Source organism: Biomphalaria glabrata, chromosome 12, assembly GCF_947242115.1.
Source record: "Biomphalaria glabrata chromosome 12, xgBioGlab47.1, whole genome shotgun sequence".
In the NCBI taxonomy this organism is placed as follows: Eukaryota; Metazoa; Mollusca; class Gastropoda; family Planorbidae; genus Biomphalaria; species Biomphalaria glabrata.
The window spans coordinates 33,087,906-33,113,044 of record NC_074722.1 but is presented as its reverse complement, the minus strand read 5'-3'; the positions used below and the strand labels follow the sequence as shown (position 1 = coordinate 33,113,044).

The 25,139-nt window shown below is 37.3% G+C and overlaps 1 protein-coding gene across 1 annotated transcript; it reads left to right on the top strand.

Moving 5' to 3' along the window:
* The first annotated feature begins 1,340 nt into the window (after window positions 1-1,340).
* LOC106057005 (nose resistant to fluoxetine protein 6-like) lies at window positions 1,341-22,620 on the top strand. Its single transcript, XM_056005322.1, has 17 exons — window positions 1,341-1,557; window positions 1,964-2,178; window positions 4,697-4,833; window positions 5,879-6,021; window positions 9,519-9,609; window positions 12,493-12,574; window positions 13,280-13,512; window positions 14,179-14,346; window positions 15,042-15,132; window positions 15,256-15,354; window positions 17,156-17,318; window positions 18,220-18,302; window positions 18,985-19,083; window positions 19,839-19,962; window positions 20,947-21,148; window positions 21,244-21,386; window positions 22,391-22,620. The coding sequence occupies exons 2-17, from the start codon at window positions 1,997-1,999 to the stop codon at window positions 22,490-22,492; spliced, it is 2,142 nt and encodes a 713-aa protein (XP_055861297.1). The 5' UTR covers window positions 1,341-1,557; window positions 1,964-1,996; the 3' UTR covers window positions 22,493-22,620.
* Window positions 22,621-25,139: the final 2,519 nt, after the last annotated feature.

The following is a 25,139-nucleotide window of genomic DNA, read 5'->3' as shown; positions in this document are numbered from 1 at the left end:
TTAAGTAAGGGAGATGAAAGCCTGGACATTGTCTATGGCCGTAACGATGTCGCCCACACAGCAGTTCCCCCCCTCTCCGCCAACTGATGTGACCAAAGGAACGGAATATCCCCTAAGTGTGTACGTAACTCATATATCCATAACGAACTGCCATTAGAAGACAGTATATATATAGCTCCTCCTTCCTGGTCGAAGATGAGCACATTTCTCATTTCCTATGGACTCGAAGATGGCTGTAAAGTCCAATCCTTGCTTTAAAAAGCCGGCCGCATATGTGGCATGGGTGGGTTAGGTCAGTTGCAGATAGGCCTGCTTCTTCTCTCAGCTTTTTGTTGGTTCGGCGCTCTTTCGCCCTGGCCACTCTTCTTGCCTCAAATCTTGAGACTCGGAGACTCACAGCTTCAGGCCATGAGAAGCGATCGAGAGCAAGTGCTTCCCAGCTGTGAATGTCGATATCGCATTCCTTGAAGTAGCTCTTCAAAGTGTCTTTATAGCGCTTGTATTGACCTCCCTGGGAGCGCTTTCCTGCACACAACTCCCCGTACAGAAGTCGCTTGGGACGGCTGCACACAACTCCCCGTTCAGAAGTCGCTTGGGACGGCGATTGTTTGGCATGCGGACTACATGTCCCGCCCATCGAAGTTGGGACCTTTTTACTGTCGCATTGATACTGTGCATATTGGACAGCTATAAGATTTCTGTGTCTGGTATGTGGTCGGACCAACGCACCTTATGGATACTCCTTAGACAGCGTAGTTGAAAGGAGTTTAGCTTTTTGGTGTGACGGGAGTATAGGGTCCAGGACTCTGATGCATATAGGAGTCAGGGGAGAATTACAGCACTGTAGACTTTCAGTTTTGTGGATATGCCGAGTCCCTCTCCGTTGCCACACTTGTTCTTGAAGTCTGCCAAAAGCAGCACTGGCACAAGCAACACGGAAGTCAACCTCATCATCTAGATTGGCGTTTGCTGATTTGGTGCTTCCCAGATAGACAAACTTTTTGACAGTACACAGCTTACGTATGAGCCAAGAGTGGTGTCTGATTACCCATTTCGGCGCCCCCCCCTAGGCACATCTTTCCCACCCAGCCCTCCTCTCAGATGCCCACTGTCAACACTTAATGACAGAACAAAATTAAAATTAAAAAATGTAAATTAAATTTGAAAACCACTGCTTTTATTTACCTTTGCCTTTAAGACGGGACGAGTTTGTGTCTTCAGGTGTAGTTCTATAATTGATCATTTAAGTCTGAGTACATATAATAAAAAAAAAAGACAAATGTCTGACAGGTTGGAAGGATTTATGTCTGGCTCAGATCGTGTGATGATATAGTTTGTGTGTGTGTGTGTGTTATAAGAATGAGATAATAGGTCGGCACAGCACTAATGACATTTTTTTTCAGTTCAATTTGTGTTTGTGTTTGGTAAAAATTTGAGATCATCGATGTCTTTACAGATTGTAAACGAATTAAATGTGTGAATTGATTTAAATTTTCCTCCATGCATTTTGGCAGCAATGCCATTTAGTTCTGAACTATTCTTGGAAAAACATTTCAGGTAAATTGTATATCATCATTAGTTATTGATCTTCATGCTCACAAACTTAGAAATCGATCAAACCTTTCAGACGGATCAGATCTCTTTTTCTAATCATTCATTTAGTGTATTTAATATGTAATTGCGCAATGTCCTCCATGCTAAGTGCACTTAGGCCTAATCTATTTAATGGAAATGTGTAGGGTAGGTTTCATTCTAAGCGCTTAGCGAACAAAGTTCAGCTTGAATCAAATCTTGAGCTTTTTTAGGTCAACACCAGAAGTGAAACACCCACATCGGTTAGCTGTAATCGGCCACACTGCCCTTAAAGCTACTTTATATTTTTCAACTGCATGTAATAAAACAAACCTAACGAAGCAATTTTAAAACCTCATTTAGGTTTATATGATAATTATGTAATCAACAGATTTACAGTCATGGACCGAAGGACGATTTCACAATGTTAACCGATAAATACCACTGTTTGGCGTACTTGATAGCCTTGTATAGCCTGTATGAGTGTAGCCCTAGAAGTACAGTCACTGGACTTTATAGTGAGCCATTAAATATCAGCAAGGGAGATAACTTTAAAAATAACACACCATCAAAGGGAAGTAATAAAAAGAACTTTCCCAACAACCGGTAAGTTTATGTTGTAAATAGAGAATGAGCGCGATCTCATTTCTATGAAGATAATTTTTATTTTTACTAAGGGGGTGTCCTTAATGAAGGTGCATTAACCTGTCTTGGTACCTCCCTTTAAGCCGCTAACGAATGAGGCCGAGTTTTTTTTTTTTGTAGGTGACAAATACTTGTCTCAGAAAGTAAACAAGAAAAATATTTAAAAAAAAACAAACAAACTCAAAGGTACCAAACATACAAGAAATAATCAACGTACTATATAGATTGTCTAAGGGAATAAGTCGCCCTTACAGCTATATCACTAGAGAATGTATAACATTTTATTTCCCTTTTTCGATATCAAACAAAATAATTAATAACCAGTTATTTTTTGACTATTTGGTTCATTTCTTGATTTATGACATGTTTATGCTAATGAATTGATGTGCAAAGTTTCAACTTGATCCAAGATTGCGTGTGGGAGATATAGCATGAACAAACTTTTTTACCGGGACAGACGGACGGACAGAGTGAGTTGATGAAAGCTTTGTAAAAAAAGAGTATTTCATGGGAGAGTTGCTACCTACATTCCTTTAGGGGCTGTAACAGTTTAGCCGAGATGTTTTCTATTCACAATAGTGAAAGTAGGATGGAGTTAAGAGTCTGTCAATCATTAGAACAATTGGTCATGTTAATTAACATTCAATGTTCCTATTATTTATTCACGTCTTGTCTTATACGTTTCGGACGCTCTCGCCTGCAGGGGACGGCAGGGAATAACTTAGTGTGCCAGTCAAACACGTCCAGTCGCCGTTCCCCGCCGTCCTGTGACAGGTTAGGGCCGGGATGAAGTATCGTTCAATTGTGAAGGGACACCCGAAACATATAAATAAAACAAACAAGTATCCATAGGGAAACAATACTGTTACGTATTTCTGAATCTTCTGGCTTAATGTACTAGTAGGCACACAAATAAAAACACTGCAAAGAACTTGACGACTAAACTTTCAGTTTCATATAACTTTAATGACGTCCTAGCACCAACCGAATAATACTCACATAAACAAGCTAAATCCCACTATCCGTGACGTCACAAAATTTCACTTTTAAAGCCCGTCAAGTATTGTATCTCGATACTAAGTGCCTAACAATACATCGCCTAATGATGTCACGTCTCTGTGTCGTGATTCTGTATAATATTTCTTGTCTATAATATAGGCTACAACTATTAAAGTAGAAAGCTAAAATGAAAGTAGAAAGAGCTAAATTTAAACTTTTTACATTAAATTATTTACGGTGAAAAAATAGAGTGGGAAGAACGGGTACATTTATTCCCCTTAGGAAACGCCGCCAGCGTTGGCCAGGCCATGTCCGCATTATGCCCTCTGCTGGCCACTTGCGACTGGCTCCAACCTCCGATTTGTGTATGTAACCAAACGGAACCTCAAAGAGTGGACATAGATGTTGACTACTTGAAAGTCGTAGCCCTAAACCGCATTAACTGCTTGGAAGACGAAGCCCTAGACCGCATTGACTACTTGAAAGTCGTAGCCCTAGACCGCATTGACTACTTGGAAGACGAAGCCCTAAACCGCATTAACTGCTTGGAAGACGAAGCCCTAAACCGCATTAACTGCTTGGAAGACGAAGCCCTAGACCGCATTGACTACTTGGAAGACGAAGCACTAGACAGCATTAACTACTTGGAAGACGAAGCCCTAGACCGCATTGACTACTTTTAAGACGAAGCCCTAGACCGCATTGACTACTTGGAAGACGAAGCCCTAGACCGCATTGACTACTTGGAAGACGAAGCACTAGACAGCATTAACTACTTGGAAGACGAAGCCCTAGACCGCATTGACTACTTTTAAGACGAAGCCCTAGACCGCATTGACTACTTGGAAGACGAAGCCCTAAACCGCATTAACTACTTGGAAGACGAAGCCCTAGACCGCATTAACTACTTGGAAGACGAAGCCCTAGACCACATTACGAATACCGAATAATGGGAAACGAACATGTTTTGGCATTAGGTCTGAAAGAAAAGCGAGTCGAACGAACGATGGCTGGTTCTTTTACCACCAAAGCAAATGCCACCTTTACCTGCGTTTAATGTGAACAGGAATATTTCTCTTGAGTTTTTTATTTATTTAAGTGGACAAGAATAAAACGCGCAACTTAATTCATCTGACGAATCAATAAAGGTCATGTCACAGCGGTTTTGAAAATGTTCTGAAATATAGGCCCCTGTGTTATTTATAGACAGATGTGGCCTTAGCAGTGAGCCGGCCCTGGGTGAGTGTCACATCATGGCCTCGACTATTTTTACGATGGGCTGGCGGTGACAAAGATTCTTTTATCGTGACTCCCCCCCCTCCTTTTACAAGACGCATGGCCTGGGACGGTTGCCCCACTCGCCACCACCTTAATCCGCCTCTGTTTTATATAAAATAACTCATAAAAGTAATGTTTCAGTTGCGATGGTTGACTAAACAACACACAACTGTTTGTAATATTCCATTTTTATTTCCACTAGTAGGATACTTTCAATGAGACTAAAGGAGGAGATGGATCAGTTCTACTCTTTGCCCTATAACGTCACTGGATCATGTCTGAAACATTTCCAAAACATCTCTGAGGGCCTGGAGAGAGGCGACTTATGGGCCTTAGCATGTAAGTGTAATGTCCTTTAGACCTTAACATATGTATACACCGATTTGTATTCTTAACTGTGGCCTTTAGCATAAAGGTTCACCTAATCATGATCTTTAGAATGAGTACACCAAACTATGCTCTTTAGCATTTAGGTACATTAAATTATGGTCCTTAGCATTTAGGTACATTAAATTGTAGGCCTTAGAATTTAGGTACATTACATTATGGTCCGTAGCATTTAGATACATTAAATTATAGTCCTTAAAATGTAGGTACATTAAATTATGGTCCTTAGTATTAAGGTACATTAAATTATGGTCCGTAGCATTTAGATACATTAAATTATGGTCCTTAAAATTTAGGTATATTAAATTATGGTCCTTAGTATTTAGGTACATTAAATTATGGTCCTTAGTATTTAGGTACAATGATTAAGGTCCGTAGAAATAAAAAGTAAAAATAAAAAGTACAGTTCCCCTTTCAGACATTGTAGTCTATAGGGCAGATGATGTAAAGGTCATCTGTTTCTGTACCCCACGGTTAACGAGGGTGTCATGTGGCCAGCACGACGATCAACCGCCTTTACTTTTTCCTAACTAATGTCCGTAGCAAAAAGGTTCACAAAATTATTGTCCATAGAATAAAGGTACACTAGTTAATCTAAATTTCTATTTGAGTTTTTCTATAACTTGTCGAGTTATAGTTATAGAAATGTAACGCCAACCTTCACACTTATTATCGCTTATTGTTATTGCGATATACTGAATATCGAATGTTAGTTGTCGTATTGATATTTATATTCTTTGTACAGGTTGAAATTATTTCTAGCAGTAGTTAGCATGAATCAGGTTCTTTAAGTCAGCTAGAAAATAATACCAATGACTTAACAGTGTTCGAGTCTGTATAAGATAAGAAGATAAGATGATACGAAGATAAGATGATAAGAAGATAAGACGACTAAATTAGCACATGGATAGATGTAATAATTTTTTCTATAAAAACGTCTGTAATTTATAAGAGAATAAAATCTCACTTTTTTTTTTGTTTACTAATATCACTGCAGTTCCCGACTCGAATGGTGTTCCTGCTACAGGAGCCATTAAACAAATGAAAAGGATTTTGGGCAGTTTTGACCAGTGTGAGTCTATTGGTCAGATGGTAGACGATGATGATGAGTTGACTGGAAGATATACAGAGATGGAACTGGTAACTGCACTTAATACTTCTGTAAGTATCATGCAACAGTAAGATGTTATTCCATTAAATACATTGGAGGAGCTGTCTTACCGAGCATATTGTTATAAACCTGGTGGTGGCTCAGATGGGGGTAGCGGTGTGTGTGTAGTCAGCCGATGCAAATCGCCCCAGGCCATCGCTAGGCGAGCGGTCAACCGTGACGGGTTACGACGGTCAGCCGAGTGTCAACATGACAGTCCGGGAAGGATCGGCGTCGTGAACAAAGCTCAGTAGCGTCACGAGGGATGTAGTCATGTGACGAAACTAGAAACGTCAAGAGATGTTCCGTCCGGTTCTAGAAGGCCAGCAGGGACCCTATATAAAGAGCAGAGGTGTCGCAGTCAAGAGGGTGCAAAGCCCGGTTCACTACAGTCCGGTCGACTACAACATAGTTCAGTGTGGTTCAGCGGTGTGGTTCTGCACGGAGCATTACGACGGTTCAGTGCGAAGTACTTTCAAGTACAGTTGTGACGAACGGCGTATTTATCTTGGTCTGTGATCGAGTCCGACACAACGAGCCCAGTGTGTGAAGTCAGTCCTGAACTGTTGAACCCAGTGCAAGCCCGGAACGAGACGGAGAGGCCAGTGCAAGAGTTGATACGGCGGTACGGTTGATACGGAGAGATATTTGTACAGCCTGTGTTACGTGTTGCCAATTGTACAGTATTGGCTCAGATTTTTTTTCCACTATTAAAGTGTTACGTTACTTTTGAGCCCTGAGTTGTCAAATTCTTTAAGTTGGTGTCGTGTGGTGCAGTTTGAAGAGAGCCTGGATAGTGAGATTCGTAACAATATTATTGAAGAGTGGTGACAGACTCTGGAAAAAAAAGAAAAATTAAGGGAAACAATTCTAATAAATTTTTGAAATACCGGAACGATAATTTCTGGACCAAATTGTACAGTTTGAATTATTTTTTTTTAAATTAAAACTAATAAAAACACATTTGTTTTCAATTTTTAAAAAATCTTATTTGTATAATTATGCACTACATTTCTGAAATAGATATTGAAATAGTCTAATCAGTCAAAAACATTCTCGTTTTCAAAGTGAATTCGATAAAATAAAAAAAATATTATGTAACATCTGTTATTTCACTAAAGACAGTTTTATATCAATATATCTTCATACTTCATTAAAAAACTTCACCTGACCTAGATTGAATCATAAAACATACACATTTTACTTCAAGACTGTGATGCCCAAAATAAGGCCTGCGGACCAGATTCGGCCCGCGAAGTGTTTCCATCCGACCCGCTGAAACTTCGGCACAAAGAGTGCAAAATCCCCCACCCCTTTCTAAAAAAAAAAAGGTTGATAAATGTATCTTATGTACGTAAGAGCCTTCTGATGGATTGGCACCATGACCTTTAACCTTTGAACTTTTTTGAAATAGGAGAGTTGAAGAAAGTACAAGTGGAATTTAGAATCTAACAGGAAAAGTGAACGGATATTTACTTTGTGTTTGTAAAAAATGTTTGTTTGCTGGTAAAATGATTTACATGATTTGGATGTTCCTTCAGAGTTAAAGATAATTTAGTTCCTAGTTCAAACCTACCCCCCCCCCCCCCCAAGTCGACGAGGGATGGCAACGGGCAGGGTTTGAATCTTGGACTATTGAAAAGTTCGAGCGATAGTCCAGCGCGCATACCGCACGACCAGGCCGCCATCGAAGAGAATTTGTGTGTGTGTGTGTGTGAAACATGACAATATCCCAACATAATTGATTTATTAATAGTGGCTGTTTTTTTTTAAAGCATCATATAAACGACATTATAAAACAAATATGACGGCATTTTTGGTTTGAGCCGTGAATAAAACGATTTTAAAACTACGCCGAGAAGTAAGACTATCGATTGGAATATTTAGCAAAACACAAGAGAATGTGTCGTTGGCTAGCTAGCTATAATTTTGCCCACATTTTAAACAGAAATGAAGCCATTTTCTGATGCGTAGAAAAAATCTCTCAGCTATCCCATTAATTAATGTAAGTTGTAAGTACTAGATCCACAGGTTTCTAATAAAATTGATTTAGCCAAATTTCATTTTTTTTTGTGCCTTTTTGGTCATGTGGCCCGCAACACGAGTGTCGGAAATTAAATTGGCCCGCAGGTTGAATTAGGTTGGGCATCTGATAAGTTGGCGCATATGCTGGTCTTTGAAACGTTTCCTAGGGGGTACCTCTATTACGTCGACCACCTTTCAGCTCACCAAAAAAAGACTGCTTTAGGCTAAAAAGTAACAGTGTACTTGTAAATAAAGTACCTGTACTTATAAATAGAGTGCTTTTTTGAACCTTCTCACGTTTAGTTCAAATCCATACCTTTATGTCTCCAAGTACATAGCCTATATTTGATAATGATAAAATAATTATGTTTTCTACTCTCCTGAAGCATAAATCTATTGGAAATAACAAAAGCTAACACTAGTATCTTTCTGTAAACGTATATTATATACCAACAGAATGAAATGGTTAATATATGATGTCACTTACAAAAGTGAAGTGAAGTTTACCATTCAGACTTTGCGATCTATGGAGCAGGTAATCTGTTTCTGTGACCCACGGTTTACGAGGATGTAATGTGGCCAGGACAACTACCAACCGCCTTTAGAGGCCTCTTAAGATCCCGAGATTAAAAATCCCAGTCTTCACCAGAATTCGAACCCCGGACCCTCCGATTCGGGAGCTAAGCGCTTTACCTCTCGGCCACAGCGCCTCCGCCGTTTGACTATTTATTAAAAATCCTCTTTCAAAGACAGACTAGACGGTGAAAAGAGAATCTAATTTGATCACCGGCGGACAATGGTTATGTCTGCGCTGGAAGGGGCAAAATATGTAGGTCACAGCTGGGGCTGCGTAGCCAGTGATATACTGCACTCCTCGTTAACTGATATGGAACCTGTAGACAACGAAGACAAACCTTATTATTAATATAAAAGTCATTGTATCAAATTAAGTTTTGAACAATTCAATATTAAACGATTCGGATTATATGGATAATCTCATCTCATTTCTGCCTGTGGTCCCGACTGGACCACGAGCCAGCTTCCTCCAGGCGTCTCTTTTCTCTGTCCGTAAGTCTTTAGCAATCGCGGCGCCAGGTATTTTTATTATTATAGCTTTTGTGGACCAGTGGGGGGGGGGGGGGGAGGGGGTATCTAGGAGTTGGTTTTCCGTGCTGCCTTTAGGCGCTCAGTAAACACAACTCTGCCCGAGTCGGGTGTCGAGCCTCGAGCCCCCATCTAGGTAGCCAAGACAAGCCAAGTTCAAGCGCACTTAGCCTCTCGACCACGCTTTCTGGGCCGTTCCTTCTTTCTCGTTCCTTGGGGGTTCTATATGAAGGCTTGCATTGTGATGTTGGATGCAGCATGCAGGCTTGCGAAAGGTGCGTCACAGACACGCGAAAATTAACTATTATTTAGTCCTTATGTACTTAAAGTTCAGGTAACAATGGGTTTATTTCTTTAGCCACGCCAGGGCGTTGTGCTCCGATGGTTTGTCTGCGTACCCAGGTCTTGCAGTTATGGTGACCTAGATGATATAGGCAAAACCTTTGCAGGTAACTATCATCATCTGCTCTTCCATTGACATCCCTGCTATGTTTTAGACTTTTTTGATCTAGAAACAATAATATTTTTAAAAATACTGGTCGGCGTATTTATACTTTTATATATTAGTCCATTTTAGAATATGAGATTTAGAGTTAGGACAGTACATACAAGATCTTTGCAACAGACAAACGGATGTGCCGAAGAAAAAAAAAAACGTGTGCAAAATTCAAACTAATTTGCAGGCAGAGTGCGATTTTTGGGACCAACTCCAAGCTAGAAACAAATTTAAAAAGAACAACTAAGCTATAGCAAAAAAATTAACAACATTAGGACAACAACTGTATCTGCTACTGCAGACGTTCTCAAACTTGTTTTACGCCTGGACCCTTAAAATAATCAAAACGTGCCCATGGACCCCTCATGTGAAAAAGCTACCCAAATGCATAGTATATAATTTACAAATGTTATAAAAAGAACAACATCCTGTTGAGGGAGTGTTTGTTGAGATATATTTTGTTTCAATTATAATAAATAAAATTGGATGAGGTTGAAGAGTTGTTATGAGTGTATTTATGTCCGGCTCTATGTTTGTAAGTAGCAACCGCTAATTTCAACCAGCAGAAATCGCTACACCGTTTTGTTTTATTTGTGGTGAGGTTCATGACCGCATTCAATCAACGTTGTACTATATAACGAGACTGTAAAACACACATCAACTTCCATAATGCAGACTTTAAAACAGACATTAACTTCCATAATGCAGACTATAAAACAGACATCAACTTCCATAATGCAGACTATAAAACAGACATCAACTTCCATAATGCAGACTATAAAACAGACATCAACTTTCATAATGCAGACTGTAAAACAGGCATCAACTTCCATAATGCAGACTATAAAACAGACATCAACTTCAATAATGCAGACTATAAAACAGACATCAACTTCCATAATGCAGACTATAAAACAGACATCAACTTCAATAATGCAGACTGTAAAACACACATCAACTTCCATAATGCAGACTGTAAAACACACATCAACTTCCATAATGCAGACTATAAAACAGACATCAACTTCCATAATGCAGACTGTAAAACACACATCAACTTCCATAATGCAGACTATAAAACAGACATCAACTTCCATAATGCAGACTATAAAACACACATCAACTTCCATAATGCAGACTATAAAACAGACATCAACTTCCATAATGCAGACTATAAAACAGACATCAACTTCAATAATGCAGACTGTAAAACACACATCAACTTCCATAATGCAGACTGTAAAACACACATCAGCTTCCATAATGCAGACTATAAAACAGACATCAACTTCCATAATGCAGACTATAAAACAGACATCAACTTCCATAATGCAGACTATAAAACAGACATCAACTTTCATAATGCAGACTGTAAAACAGGCATCAACTTCCATAATGCAGACTATAAAACAGACATCAACTTCAATAATGCAGACTATAAAACACACATCAACTTCCATAATGCAGACTATAAAACAGACATCAACTTCAATAATGCAGACTGTAAAACACACATCAACTTCCATAATGCAGACTGTAAAACACACATCAACTTCCATAATGCAGACTATAAAACAGACATCAACTTCCATAATGCAGACTGTAAAATAGACATCAACTTTCATAATGCAGACTATAAAATAGACATTAACTTCAATAATGCAGACTGTAAAACACACATCAACTTCCATAATGCAGACTTTAAAACAGACATTAACTTCCATAATGCAGACTATAAAACAGACATCAACTTCCATAATGCAGACTATAAAACAGACATCAACTTCCATAATGCAGACTATAAAACAGACATCAACTTTCATAATGCAGACTGTAAAACAGGCATCAACTTCCATAATGCAGACTATAAAACAGACATCAACTTCAATAATGCAGACTATAAAACAGACATCAACTTCCATAATGCAGACTATAAAACAGACATCAACTTTCATAATGCAGACTGTAAAACAGGCATCAACTTCCATAATGCAGACTATAAAACAGACATCAACTTCCATAATGCAGACTATAAAACAGACATCAACTTCAATAATGCAGACTGTAAAACACACATCAACTTCCATAATGCAGACTGTAAAACACACATCAACTTCCATAATGCAGACTATAAAACAGACATCAACTTTCATAATGCAGACTATAAAACAGACATCAACTTCAATAATGCAGACTGTAAAACACACATCAACTTCCATAATGCAGACTGTAAAACAGACATCAACTTCCATAATGCAGACTGTAAAACAGACATCAACTTCCATAATGCAGACTGTAAAACAGACATCAACTTCCATAATGCAGACTATAAAATAGGAATCTGTTTTTGTAACCAGACTTTGTGGTCTCCTTGTTCAGACATTGGTTTAAAATCCTCGCTTATGGATGTATCAAAAAGCTGCCCCTGTATTAGTTTGGATTTATCTGTGATCGGAATCTGAGTTTGTGCATGCGTTAAATGGTAGAATACCCAGTATGGAATATCCAAGTGAAGAATGTCTTCAGGTAGAATAATACCTAATAGAAATATTAAACAGTAATGAGCGTCGAGTTGATTATTATTAAATCCATCAGCCCCCTGGATAACAAAAGTGGTCATCATCGAACCACGATGGACGAACTATATATATATATTAAAATTATCGGATTGGATAAAGTGGATAAAGTGGCTTTTTGCGAAAACTTTACTTTAATTGTATACAATCTTCTTTCTGCAGACCCCTATGTTTGTCTTTCGGAACACAGTATGAGAGCCACTGCGTTACTGTATTTTTAAATATATTGCTTATTGCATTCCATCCTAACTTCCTTACAGAGAAATTAAACTTTGACTATATAAACGTAGTAAGAAATGAGATTGAGAATCCCTGGCTAGACTCCTGGTTCTGGCTCGCTGTGTAAGTAGCTTTGTAAGTCTCTATTTGTTTTAGTTTTTCTTGAATTAAACTTGTACAACTCGGTCGAGCCTAACGCCGATAGTTTGATAAGTTTCTATTAAATGTGTTTAGGACAAATTCTTTGCCAGACTTAATCTCTTCTCGCTAAGCCGTCTCGAGGACAATCGTCATTTGAACATTTCGCTCATGTCTTAGTTCAGTTCATGATAGTTTGACAACGATTTTTGATTATATTTTACTAGAATGAAACTGAATAAATATGTTGAAATGATGAATATCACCGGTCCGAATTTAAGATAATGGAGACTTAGTTTAGGTATTACTGATCTAATCGATTGGATTTAGGTCTATGTCAAACTTGGCGAAGTTTCTTTTTTTATTTATATTTTACCACGAAATTAAAGTAGATTGTGAACTATTTTACCACGAAATTAAAGTAGATTGTGAAAATGGTTTTACCCATTAAGCCAAATTTTCATACAAATATAAAATACTGTGAAAACGGGTTTACCCGATTTCTTAAAAAGCTTCTTTCTTTAATAGAGATAAATTTTGCTATTTTATTTCCCGCCATGATATCTAAGGAACATTTATGCCAAATTTTTTTATCAAAGATTGGGTGAATGGTTTTGATTTGAATGTGGGACATACATACATACTCCTTACGTTCTACTTTATATATTAGATATGCACTTGCAATTACAGAGTGGTGCTAGCCACCTTGATGTGTTTCGCCGTTCTTGGGACTCTTGTCGACTGCATTGATCGAATGACTTTAAAAGTAAATACAACAGAGAAAGGAAACAAACTTACGACAGACGAGATTGAAGATCACAATCAAAACGACAACTCAGCAGAAAGGAGAGAAACAGAGAGAAATGGTTCCAATGATTCGAACGAATCACTCAGTGCTCGCTGTAAACGAATTGAAGGACGAGGTAGGTCAAAACGTAAATACGTTGGTAAACGTTCTTTTGAAGACTTATGTAGGACTGATGGGATAGAGTTACTAGGGTGTTGTGAGGCAATACAACGACCAACTGTCCTGACAGTAATATCTGTTATTTAAAGTGTTAACGTCTTGTTCCACCACAAGATGACACGTGACTAACACAATCTCTCTCACACGCAAGGAAAACTTAAAAACATTCAGTTCACATCACGTGCAGACTATTCACGTTCATAATCTGGGAGTACATACAGAAAGGGATATAACTCGGTCATACCAAAGTTACAACAAACAAACAATACATTTAGCCTCTAAATACATACCACTGTATTCTGGGACACCACACAGGATCTGTGAACCTTCTTTCTCCATTCTTCTCAGTCATTTGTCTTCGATAGAATCTAACAATGATTTTCTTTCTGAAAATATTAAAACCTGCATTTTTACCTTCCTAGGTGGACCACTGTTGGGGCCGACTTTGAGCTTGTGTTTCCACACAAACTGTCTTTGTAACCTTGTGAAATAAAATATTTTTTCTCACTGTAAGGTTATTTCCGTTTCAAGTGACTAATATGATTATTATTATTATGTTGTTATGAGTGATGTTAGCTCTAAGTCTTACATATACTACACTGACGTCATCTTACTGTTCCAGGTCTGGTGAAACGAATTCTTCTGTCATTCTCTTTGAGAACCAATCTCCTTGACCTTCTGAAGACTGAGAGCTCTGATGGTGACATCCGTTGTCTTAACGGTCTGCGTGTGTTAAGCATGTTGTGGGTGGTACTTGGTCACACGGCCAATTTCTTGCCGGAAATTAAAGGTGAGGATTATAAATTTAGAAACGTGTCCGTAGTCTGGTCTGGTTTAATTATAAAAAAAAAAAAACAAAGCCAGAGAAAAAAAGTTGTCTCGAATATTAATCTGTCTTACTCGGAACCGATTTGTGCCATTATTTCTGGTTTCACATTTATTGTAAATATTTATAGGATTAATAATGTGATGAATATAAATTATAATAATGATATACAGCGCATTGAAATAACAATGATTATTCCCTTCTCTACAAATATGTTACTACCCACTCACACACTAAAAAAAAACTTGTCGAAATTCGAATTTTTGTTTTAACTCTTTCTCTCCGTAATTATTTACCACATTCTGATGGAATCAACGTTTGTATCGTCGGTTAGGAGAGAAAGAGTTAATACTTAGAATCTTCAATAAGAAAGTAAACCAAATTTATAACTATAGGGTGTTGAGAACTATATACTATAGGCTAATCTTGGATTGTATACTAAGTTTAGATTGAACGTCTGAAGTTTCTGACATGTATGGTGACATACGAGCAGTGCACTATAACCGCAGGGTTTCTGTTCAGGGCTTTTGTGAGAGAGGATTTGAACCTCTCCCATGGAGCTTGATGATGACAATCATGATGATGATAATGAGGTTGATGATATCTAGACAAAGTTTTATAAATGTTTAAATAAGCTTATGAACGAGTCCTTTCCATAGATGAGTCAATGAAATCAAACGTAATGAAGCACTGGCTGGCGTACTTATTATTCAATGCAACTTATGGTGTGGAGACTTTCTTTTTTATAAGGTATTGGAATTATATTTATTCATATTAATCAAAATGTTCTTAAATCTTACTACGACTCCACTAAAACAGTCAAATTACTAAATATAGTGCATGCTCTAGTGACCAGACTTTTGTCTTCTGCAGTGGATGCCTGGTGTCTTATCTGTTCATCAGAAACTCAGAGAAATTAGGCCACCTGAAACCTGGCCATTTGGTCGCATACTACACTCATAGATATGCCAGGTAGGCTCTTAAAACTCTGTATTACTTCATGCTTTATATAAAACAACAGTTCCTAGGCCTACAACAATGTTTGACGACGACACTAGAACCATGCTTAGGATTCTGATAACAACTAGAACAAGTAACAAAAAAGCTTTTTATTGAAATTAATGTCTCCGTCATAAAGCTGATACTGGTCTATAATTTTCTAAATGGATGTAACTCTTGAAATTCCTCATTATTGCAAGGAATCTTTCCAATGAGCTATGCACAATCTTCTATTGTCCGTCTCATTAAAGATTTCTACATAAGACGTTCCGTCGAGTGCGCTAATTCCCGTCAAATACATGTTCAAAATATAAAAAACCATAAGCGACATGTAATTAAAAAAAAAAAATTTTAAAAAGTATAACGGTCAAACCTGAGATTTCACTGTGTGGTCAGTTATTAGTTATTTTTTCCCACAGATATACATAAACTGTTAATTTTCTAGGAAAATTGTTAGAGCCTTTTTCGAGATATATATCAAGTGTTCACCCACCAAGTATGATTTCACAACCTGATAAGAAGAATAGTAAAAAAAAAATAACATAAGAAATATTAAAAAAAAAAAGAGACATATTAAGTCTATTTGTATCAATTAATTTGGATAAGTGGTATAATTATTTGCTCTATCAACTGCGATGTAATAAATATCTGCGATTAGAAATATTTTTACCAATTGTTATTGTTTAGCTTTTACCTTTCTTAATGCGCTATGATCCTATCCCTTGTCTGGACCAGTTGTGAAAGGGGGAGGGAAGAAGGGGATATCTTTGTGAATGTTTATATCATCTTTTTATAAATGCATAAAAAAATCTTCACTCCAGGGCTCGAGTCTTAAAGGGGACTAATTCAGCTTATACCACCTCATCTGTCTAGTACGATTTCTTTTCAAAACGATTTCTGTTCGGGGAGCTTTGTGCAGAAAAGCGCTCCCGGGGGTTGGGGGGGGGCAGGGTCAATACAAGCGCTATAAAGACACCCTTAGGACCTCCTTCAAGGAGTGTGATATGACATTCAAGGCTGGGAAGCACTAGCTCTCGATCGCTCCACATGTCGTGAAGCTGTGAGACTCGCAGTCACGACTTACGAAGCAAGGAGAATGGCCAGCGTGAAAGAGCGCCGAACCAACAAAAAGCTGAGAGAAGAAGCAGGCCTGTCTGCAACTGACCAAACCTAACCCGTGCCACGTATGCGGCCGACCTTTCAAATCAACGATTGGACTTTACAGTCAATTTTCGTGTTTGATAGGAAATGAGAAAACTGCTCATCTTCAACCACGAAGGAGGAGCCATATATATATACATATTTTGCCACACCAATCCCAAACATAACCATTGTCCGCCGGCTATTTAAGTCCTCCTTTCGCCTTCTACGTCTGTCCTCAGCAGTAGTTTTTATTGTTGTCTCAAATGTGTATCCTGTAGGCCAGCGGTTCTCAACCTTTTAGGCTCGGCGACACCTTTTTACAATCCCCACTCTGCCGCGACCCCCCCCCCTCGCACATACATACAGCAACAGAAGAATAGACAATGACAATCCATTTTTTCGATGGTCTTAGGCGACCCCTGGCAATTCGTCAATCGACCTCCAAGGGGGTCGCGACCCACAAGTTGAGAACCCCTGCAGTAGGCCTTTGTAAGTGACCCCCAGCTTTCTCTTTCCAAAGCTATGAATCGCCGGTATTGAAAAGTGTACAAATTATCTCTAATTTGTTTTTGAAACCAGTCACTTGGTTGCATATCGTCTATATAAATGATATTGTTCTCCTATCGTGCAGGTTGACGCCGTCTTTTATGGTCGCAATGTTGATTTACACCGGACTTTTACCCTACGTCAACTCTAGTCCCTACTCCACTACCTCTCATGGTTACCTCAGCTGCAGGCGTTACTGGTGGCGTAATCTTCTCTACATCAGTAATTTTTTCGACTACAAAGAAATGGTATGTGACTATAAATACTCAACATCATGAAGTGAATTTGTTTTACAATATTGGATTTTAAAATTAAATATTACTACCAAGCAAAACCAAATGTATATCATACATCAATGTCATTTTATTTTTATATTTTGCATCTTTATGTATTTAAACACATGTGCAAATATTTGGAATTCGAGGTGCAAATAAAGGATTAACTTTGCATCTTAACGTCAATAATTTTTATAGGAAATCTGTTCACATACATTTTAAAATGTTACAAACTTATTATTTTAGAAACAGATAAAATGTACATTTGCCAGTAAAGAAAATGATAATGCGAAAGAGAGAGATATCGACCTAGAAAACAAATGCTTTTATTCTGTACATTTTTTAACTCTTTCTCTCCGTAATTATTTACCACATTCTGGTGGAATCAACGCTGGTATCGTCAGTTAGGAGAGAAAGAGTTAATGCTAACTTTTTAGAGTTTTATAGTCATAGTCTTTTTTTTAAAGTTGAAAGTTTTAACTGAAAGGAAAAAAGATAGGGAAGTGTGTATCAGTGGCGGCGTAGACCCAACTATGACCCACAAATTTTGACATACCTAACGTAGAAGAAACTTGTGTAGGTTTAGATCCTTTTATATTCTCTTTTCTTTGATGTAAATTTTTACAAAGTAGGAAACTGTTTTACACAAAAGCTTGATCACATACGATCACATTTGATCGGATACGATCACATAAGATCACATACGATCACATACGATCACATACGATCACACACAATCACACACAGTCACATACAATCACATGCGATCGCTTACGATCACACACGATCACACACGATTCAGATAAAAAATATTTTTCAATGTAACAAACATTGTAACAATGTAACCTATTTTACCATCTCCTTACGTCTGCAGTGTATGACCTGGTCCTGGTATTTACCTAACGATATGCAGTTCTACATCATGGCTCCTGTTTTTACTCTCCCCATTGTATATGGGTAAGTATTAGGCTTGATCCTGAAACAAAACAAACAAACAAACAAACAAACAGCAACAACTGGGGACTATTAGATTTAACCATCAACTATTTTTCAGTTTCTTTCCTTCTTTTATTTTTTTATTTCTGTTTTTTTTTTTTTTAATACAAAGCTTATGTCACGTGACTCTGTCTGGAACACACACTGTGAACGTCATTTCCTCCACTTCCGATTCTCGAATCAAGTTGAAGCTTTACACAACGGACCTCATTCACCAATCGTACACAAACAACATTTAGCCACGTGATAAAATTGATAAGACAACGAAGAAAAAAAACAACGTATCTCGTGACAGGCTTTGTGTATTACGTAATTTGTATAGAAGAGACAGAGAATCACGTGGCTAAATGGTGTTTGTTTACGATTGGTAAACGAGGTCCATTGTTCATTTTTCCTAACAAAACATGTCAATCGAAAATTTAAATGATTTATTAGTATTACTACATATTAAAAAGGGAAACAAACACTACAGTATTGAGCGTTATGACTGTAATGCGATGTCCTTTCACTGTTTTATAAACCTTTTCTTTTTTATTCTCTGAGTAATGAGTTACCTTTTTGGTAATTCGTTTCTGCATAGTTTTTATTGCCGGGGTCTTGATCTTTCGACCACACAACTCTATCAAAACATTTAACACTCTAGATGCCGGAAAGTCAGTCTACTGGTCGCTGTCCTGATGGTCATCTGCCACGTAGGGTCAACCACCCTGGTCATTGAGTCCTACAAGGATTGGAATAATGGGTCAGTTTAATCTATATTTAGGTTTAACATTTTATTCCCAAACTTTTTCCTTAAGGGAATACTTCGCACTTTCTGAGCATTTAGCGGAACACTTTGCTTAGTTCATTAAGATTAATTCAGGGCTATCGTTAGAATACTTTAAAGTCTATTAGAGTTATATATTCGCTTAACCAGCATTTTTTTTCTTTTTCTCTATCAACTCACTCTGTCTGTCTGTCTGGTAAAAACTTTGTACACGTTATTTCTCCCACACCTAATCTCAAATCAAAATTTTGAACAATTATTTATTTAACCTGACAACACAAGAATCAATAAAAATAAATTAATTCATGCTCTAGTGGTAATTAATTATTTTATTTGGTTTTAACAAAGGAGAGAAGTCGTACTAGACATCTGTGGTTGTATAGGTTGAATTAGCCCCCTTGAGAAGCCTTGAGCCCTGAGTAAACTAGTTTTTTAAATGTATCACTGTACATTAACCCAGATACCCCATCCTCCCCCCCTCCTTCTTTTCCCATCTGGTCCAGACAAGTCATAGGATTATTGAGAAAGCTAAAAGCATCAAACAGCGCTAAAAAAAAAAGAATTGGTAAAAATATTTCAGATCGCACAGATTTATTGTTGTTGGTCTAGATCTATTACAAATTGAATTATATGACTGATCCAAACTAATTGATACAATTATATTTAATACAAGCTTTGTTTTTTTTAAAAGTATTTTATATGTTTTTCTTGTTAAATATCATTTTCAACAGAAGTTACAAAAAGTACATGAACCGACTTTACATCAAACCTTGGACCAGAGTTGCACCGTATGCCATTGGTCTGGTTTTGGGATACATTCTGACCGCTTGGACTCCCAACAGAAAGATCACTAGGGTACACACTTTCATAAATATTATTGTTATTTGAAAATTAGGCCGAAAGTTCCAGTAACAAACATGTTCACATCTCTTTTATGAATTAAATCAACTCCCCCAAAGACACGTTGGTCTTGTGTACAATTAGCTTCATCGATAAGACGAGACAAAATGAAACACATAATGACATACATCTATCATAAAAAAGTAAAGTAAAGTTCCCCCTTTCAGACCTTGTGGTCTATAGTGCAGATGATGTAAAGGTCATCTGTTTCTGTGGCCTTCGGTTAACAAGGGTGTCATGTGGCCAGCACAACGACAAACCGCCTTTACTTTTCCCTAACTAATGTCAGGTACCCACTAGAGCTGGGTAGACTCAGAGGCGCCCGAAGATCCCGAAATTAAAAATCCCAGTCTTCAACAGGATTCGAACCCCGGTCCCCGGTTCGAAGCCAAGCTCTTTACCGCTCAGCCACCGCGCCTCCATATCTATCTATCATAAGGTCTCAATAAGTCAGTTGTAAGTAAGCGAACTAGCACCTGGCTCAAGTACAGTGTACTGATTGAGGATTCAACAGAAATTACTTCAGGTTTCAACCTTCTGTTATATGTTTAAATAAATAGTTGTAAGTCACTGAGCGATAAAACACAATACTTACTAAACGTGGGTCTTGGGTTTGAATACTGGGTACCTGATATTATTTGGGGAAAAAGTAAAGGTGGTTGGTCGATGTGCTAGCCACATGATACCCTCGTTAACCGTAAGCCACAGAAACAGATGCCCTGTAGACCAAAAGTCTAAAAGAGGTACCTTACTTTACTTTTTTAAGCAAAGACAAGCATTTAAGACTCACTTTGAGTTGTTGTTATTAAAACATATGTTGCTGTTAAAGATGTCATCAAATATTTTTAAAAATAAACCTGCCAAAATATTTTAGAAAAAAAAAAAGAAATGTTTAAATGGATAAGCTCATTTAAAAATGATTTTTCTTGGTTCAATCAGCAAGAGCTTCTCATTGGCTGGCTGGTCACGTCTGCTATTGTTATTCCCATGATGCTCTTTCAAAATGGCAACTTCACCATCCATTACAGCGTTGTGGCCAATTTCAATGAGATAAACTCCAGAATCTATGAAATTATAAAAAGCCCTCTGTGGGCGCTGTTTGTGGCATGGGTTGTTTTTACTTGTCGCTATAGCAACGGGGGTAAGGGAATATTTATTGTCACACCTTTATTTTTTTTTTATTAAAAGGGAGAAGCAATTTAGGTCTGAATGATAAATTACTTGATTCTCTTTCAGGTTTGATCGATTCTTTCTTATCCTGGAATGGATGGATGCCTCTGTCCAAGCTGAGTTACGGAACTTACCTCTGTCACCTGCTGGTTGTGTTATACCTCAACAACGTCACACCTTCTGATGTTCACCTCACAATGAGTTATATTGTAAATATTGCCCTTTTTAAAAATTCCAATAATGAACAAACACTTTCGTTATAATCAAAACTTGGAAATTCGGTCTAAGCACAAGTACAAAGAAAATCGAAAAATCGAATCTTCTATTTTAAGCTGAAATCTCGTAAATAAGAGTATGGCTAAGATGGTTGTATAAGTCGGACTGACTCGAACGTCGTGGGTTCGAATCCCTTACTGGCCATTATTATGTTTTTTAGTTTTCGGCTACAAAATCTGAATGTCAAGTTTCCTGTGTTATTTGAACAGAATGTATGAATAGAATTTTTTTTTTAAATTACTTTATCATTATTTCTTTCAAGTTTCTTAAAAATACATTTCATTACATTAAAACAAATTAAATGTCAAACAATAACGAGGCCAATATGAAAATGTATACATTTGCCGGATGCTAATCGGAATGTTATAGAAATACATAAAAACACTTCATACTCGAAGAGAGTTTTTAATTTTAGGCCTAATAGTTCAACATTAAATCTTTCTTAACACGAAAGCTAAACATTGACTTGTTTGAGCTGAACTAGACCAACAAGAGGCAGACTAAGACTTTTGATTCAACACGTATGTGGACTTAAGGGCCTTTGTTGTTCAGTCAATGTCTGCTTTGTCCTTAAAGCGTATTGGTGTTTCCATTACTTGTAAAAAAAAATGATTGTAAGCTGTTTTACATTTCCTTGAAGATTATTTCCTAGTCCAAACCTCCCGCAGGACGACGGGGGATGGCAGCGGGCAGGGTTTGAACCTGGGACCTACGAGACGACCAAACAGTCCAGCGCGCATACCGCCATCCATTATGTCTCATATCAATCCATTATATAAAGTAAAATGTAAGGTATGTGTATGTATGTTCTCTATGTATATCAACACTGTTTGACCATAGTATGTGTTAGAACTCCTCCTTTTTTTATCCTTACATTGTATTGTATTATGATTATTATAATATAAAAACTATTCAAAAGATTTTCCTAAATTTTCAGATCCAGAAAGGTGTCAGTGTCATGATCTTGGCTTACAGCATGTCTTTAGTTCTGTCACTTCTTGTTGACATGCCAGTTAGAAATCTAATGAGATTAACCTAGAGACCTAGAAATCTAATAACATTAACCTAGAGACCTAGAAATATGCAGGAATTTATTTCATTTAGAGAATATTTAACAAACATTCCCATGCACCATATATGTAATTAAAAACAAATGATGATATAATACTACTGCATTACATATAACTGTGTTGACATTATTTTCAATTATTTAGAATATCTAATTTTGAGGCTTGCAAAATGTGCATGTTTACGCTATTTGAAAATATAACAAAAATTAAATTTGAGTCGTTTGGTTAATTTAGTTTACAAGAGAAGTTTAACATGTTTAAGCCGTTGGCTAATTACAAATAGAGACCCAATTAGTATGATTTTTTGTAGACTTCTTTAATCGTATTTACTATATCTTGGCCTGAAAACAATCGCTTGGACTAAGTCTAAGACTGCTTTATTGATTCTTAGGGAAATGTGTTGTGATTACAAGGACTCATATAAAGGCAACACAACAGAAAAATACACATAAATAGAAGAGACACTACATAAAGAGTTCATTCAGCGATTACTCACAGATATCCTGGTCTTTTCCATGTTTCCTGATCGAAGAGTGGCGTTGATATAGTCTGACCGAGTAAGGTACGAACGAGTTTTTGTACCGCTCTGTTCTTGTTTTGATTGACAACAGTCGACCACTTCGCGGCCACTTGACATAGTTCTGATGGAGCGGGTGGCTGTTGTCTTGGACACTTTGAAGCTCGAGATCCTACAGAACCGCACCCTTCTCACATCCTTGAATCCTCATTTTGATTATGACATACGATGCTTTTATTGACAAACATTGAGCTTTCAGAGCAGCTTCAACTAGTGGGCAGATATAACAACAAAGCCACCAAAAATAGGTCTAAAGTTCAGAGATTGTAAAGTTTCATTCATCTGTACAACTCTACCGCCAGGAGGACCTATGTCATCCAAATAAATCCCATTATATTTTGATAATACTTAGAAAAAAGAAATTGTCTACCCTTCTTTCAAAAAGTAATACCAATACTTGTAGCACTTAAAAATGTAAACTCGTCAAGGCTGCTTACAAGGATTGACGTCACAACTGTGTCGTGTGCATCGATTCCAAATAGTTGTGTAACGATTGGTCTCGTGTGCATTGAATTTCGCCATCCGAGGAGAAAGCGCAATACTACACAACACACAATTATTTTTAATGTTAAATTGTAAACAAGTGTCATGTTGTTTAAAAAAAATATGGACATTTCAATTAAGATTAAGAAGAAATTCAATATTTTGCGTGATTTGGAACGTTCCTCTGTAACATAGATCTAAATATTTTGTCTTGACTAAATAAAGTCTTGCTCTCTCTCTCCTCGCTTGTCCTTGCTTTCTTGCGGCAGTTTTTTCTTTGAAGTCTTTAAAACAGTGATGCCCAAACTACGGCCCGCGGGCCATATCCGACCCGCGACGTGGCTTTATCCGGCCCTCCTAAACATCGGCACAAAGTGAACATTTTTTTTTTTGAAAGTTGAAAAATTTTAGATACGTTAGGACTCTAACTTTGTTTTAGATAGATTTGATTCTAATCTAGTGTATTCTAATTTTCATATTATTATTTTTCTTAAATGAACACGATGTCTATTTGTTCGGTGACAAGTGTTGAGAGTTGCTTTAGTTCTTGGATAATTCCGCTGCTGTCTTGAGCTAGTCATGTTCTTAACATCTTGTGTGTAACACAGGGCATCAAGTCTGCATCAGTTTTGGTAACGTTCTTTTAATATCAATGAGAATGGTACGTACCATTTCATATTTGTGGATTAAGGTTAGGGTTAGGGGCTGTAGAAACGAAAACTAGATTTTGAATATAGAAACTTCCGGGAAACATGATTTGGAACATGATTTGTATATTTTTTATATTTTTTTTAAAGTCATTTGTAAAACAAAACATTTTTTTTAAAGCGATGCATGTATTTGATTTCTTCTCCGTGTTGTATGAAGAAACTTTTCATTTTTCCGAAATGAAGTGTTGCAGACGATCACAATTTTTACATGCACTTCATTGAGTAGACAAACGTTTCAATAATAAAAAAGATGAAACCGATCTTACATTATAGCCATACGTGTGTACGTAGGCCAAATAGTGCTACGTGTTTCTAATAAAACTATTTAAAATGGTTTATTCTCTATTTCTTTTTTTTTTTTTTATCTATTCGATGATGTGGCCCGCGACATGAGTGTCGGAAATTAAACTGGCCCGCCGGCCGAAAATGTTTGGGCATCACTGCTTTAAATGTAAGAAAGTTTCAGAACGGGAAGTGCGCATGATTGAAAAATCACTTGCTCCCAATTACTTTGCTTGGTAATACCGTCAGTATCTGCTAAGAGTCTAGAAAATGTGGAGCCTTGTCAAGGGCTAGTGTACTGTTACAATCACCAATGCCATTGGATACTCGTGTCTGAATGTGGGGTTGCAGAATAATTTTGAGTGAACTTAAATTTAACCTCAAAGATAACACTAAATATTTCAAGAAACGTATACTTTTAATATGGTGTATTGAGACCCACTTGCAGAAATCAATATTTACAGAAAATAACTAGCAAAGCCTTTTTTTTCTCTTTCTTTTTTTAAGGATACTTCAGTTTTTGGCGTTTGACGTCAATTTACATCCTAGGAATCCTATGGCCTT

Coding starts and splice junctions, on each gene's coding strand:
- LOC106057005 (XM_056005322.1), top strand. CDS start 1,997: ATGTTAACCGATAAATACCACTGTTTGGCGTACTTGATAGCCTTGTAT. Junction 18,303..18,984: donor ACTCTCCCCATTGTATATGG/GTAAGTATTAGG, acceptor TTAACACTCTAG/ATGCCGGAAAGTCAGTCTAC. Junction 19,963..20,946: donor CCAACAGAAAGATCACTAGG/GTACACACTTTC, acceptor TGGTTCAATCAG/CAAGAGCTTCTCATTGGCTG.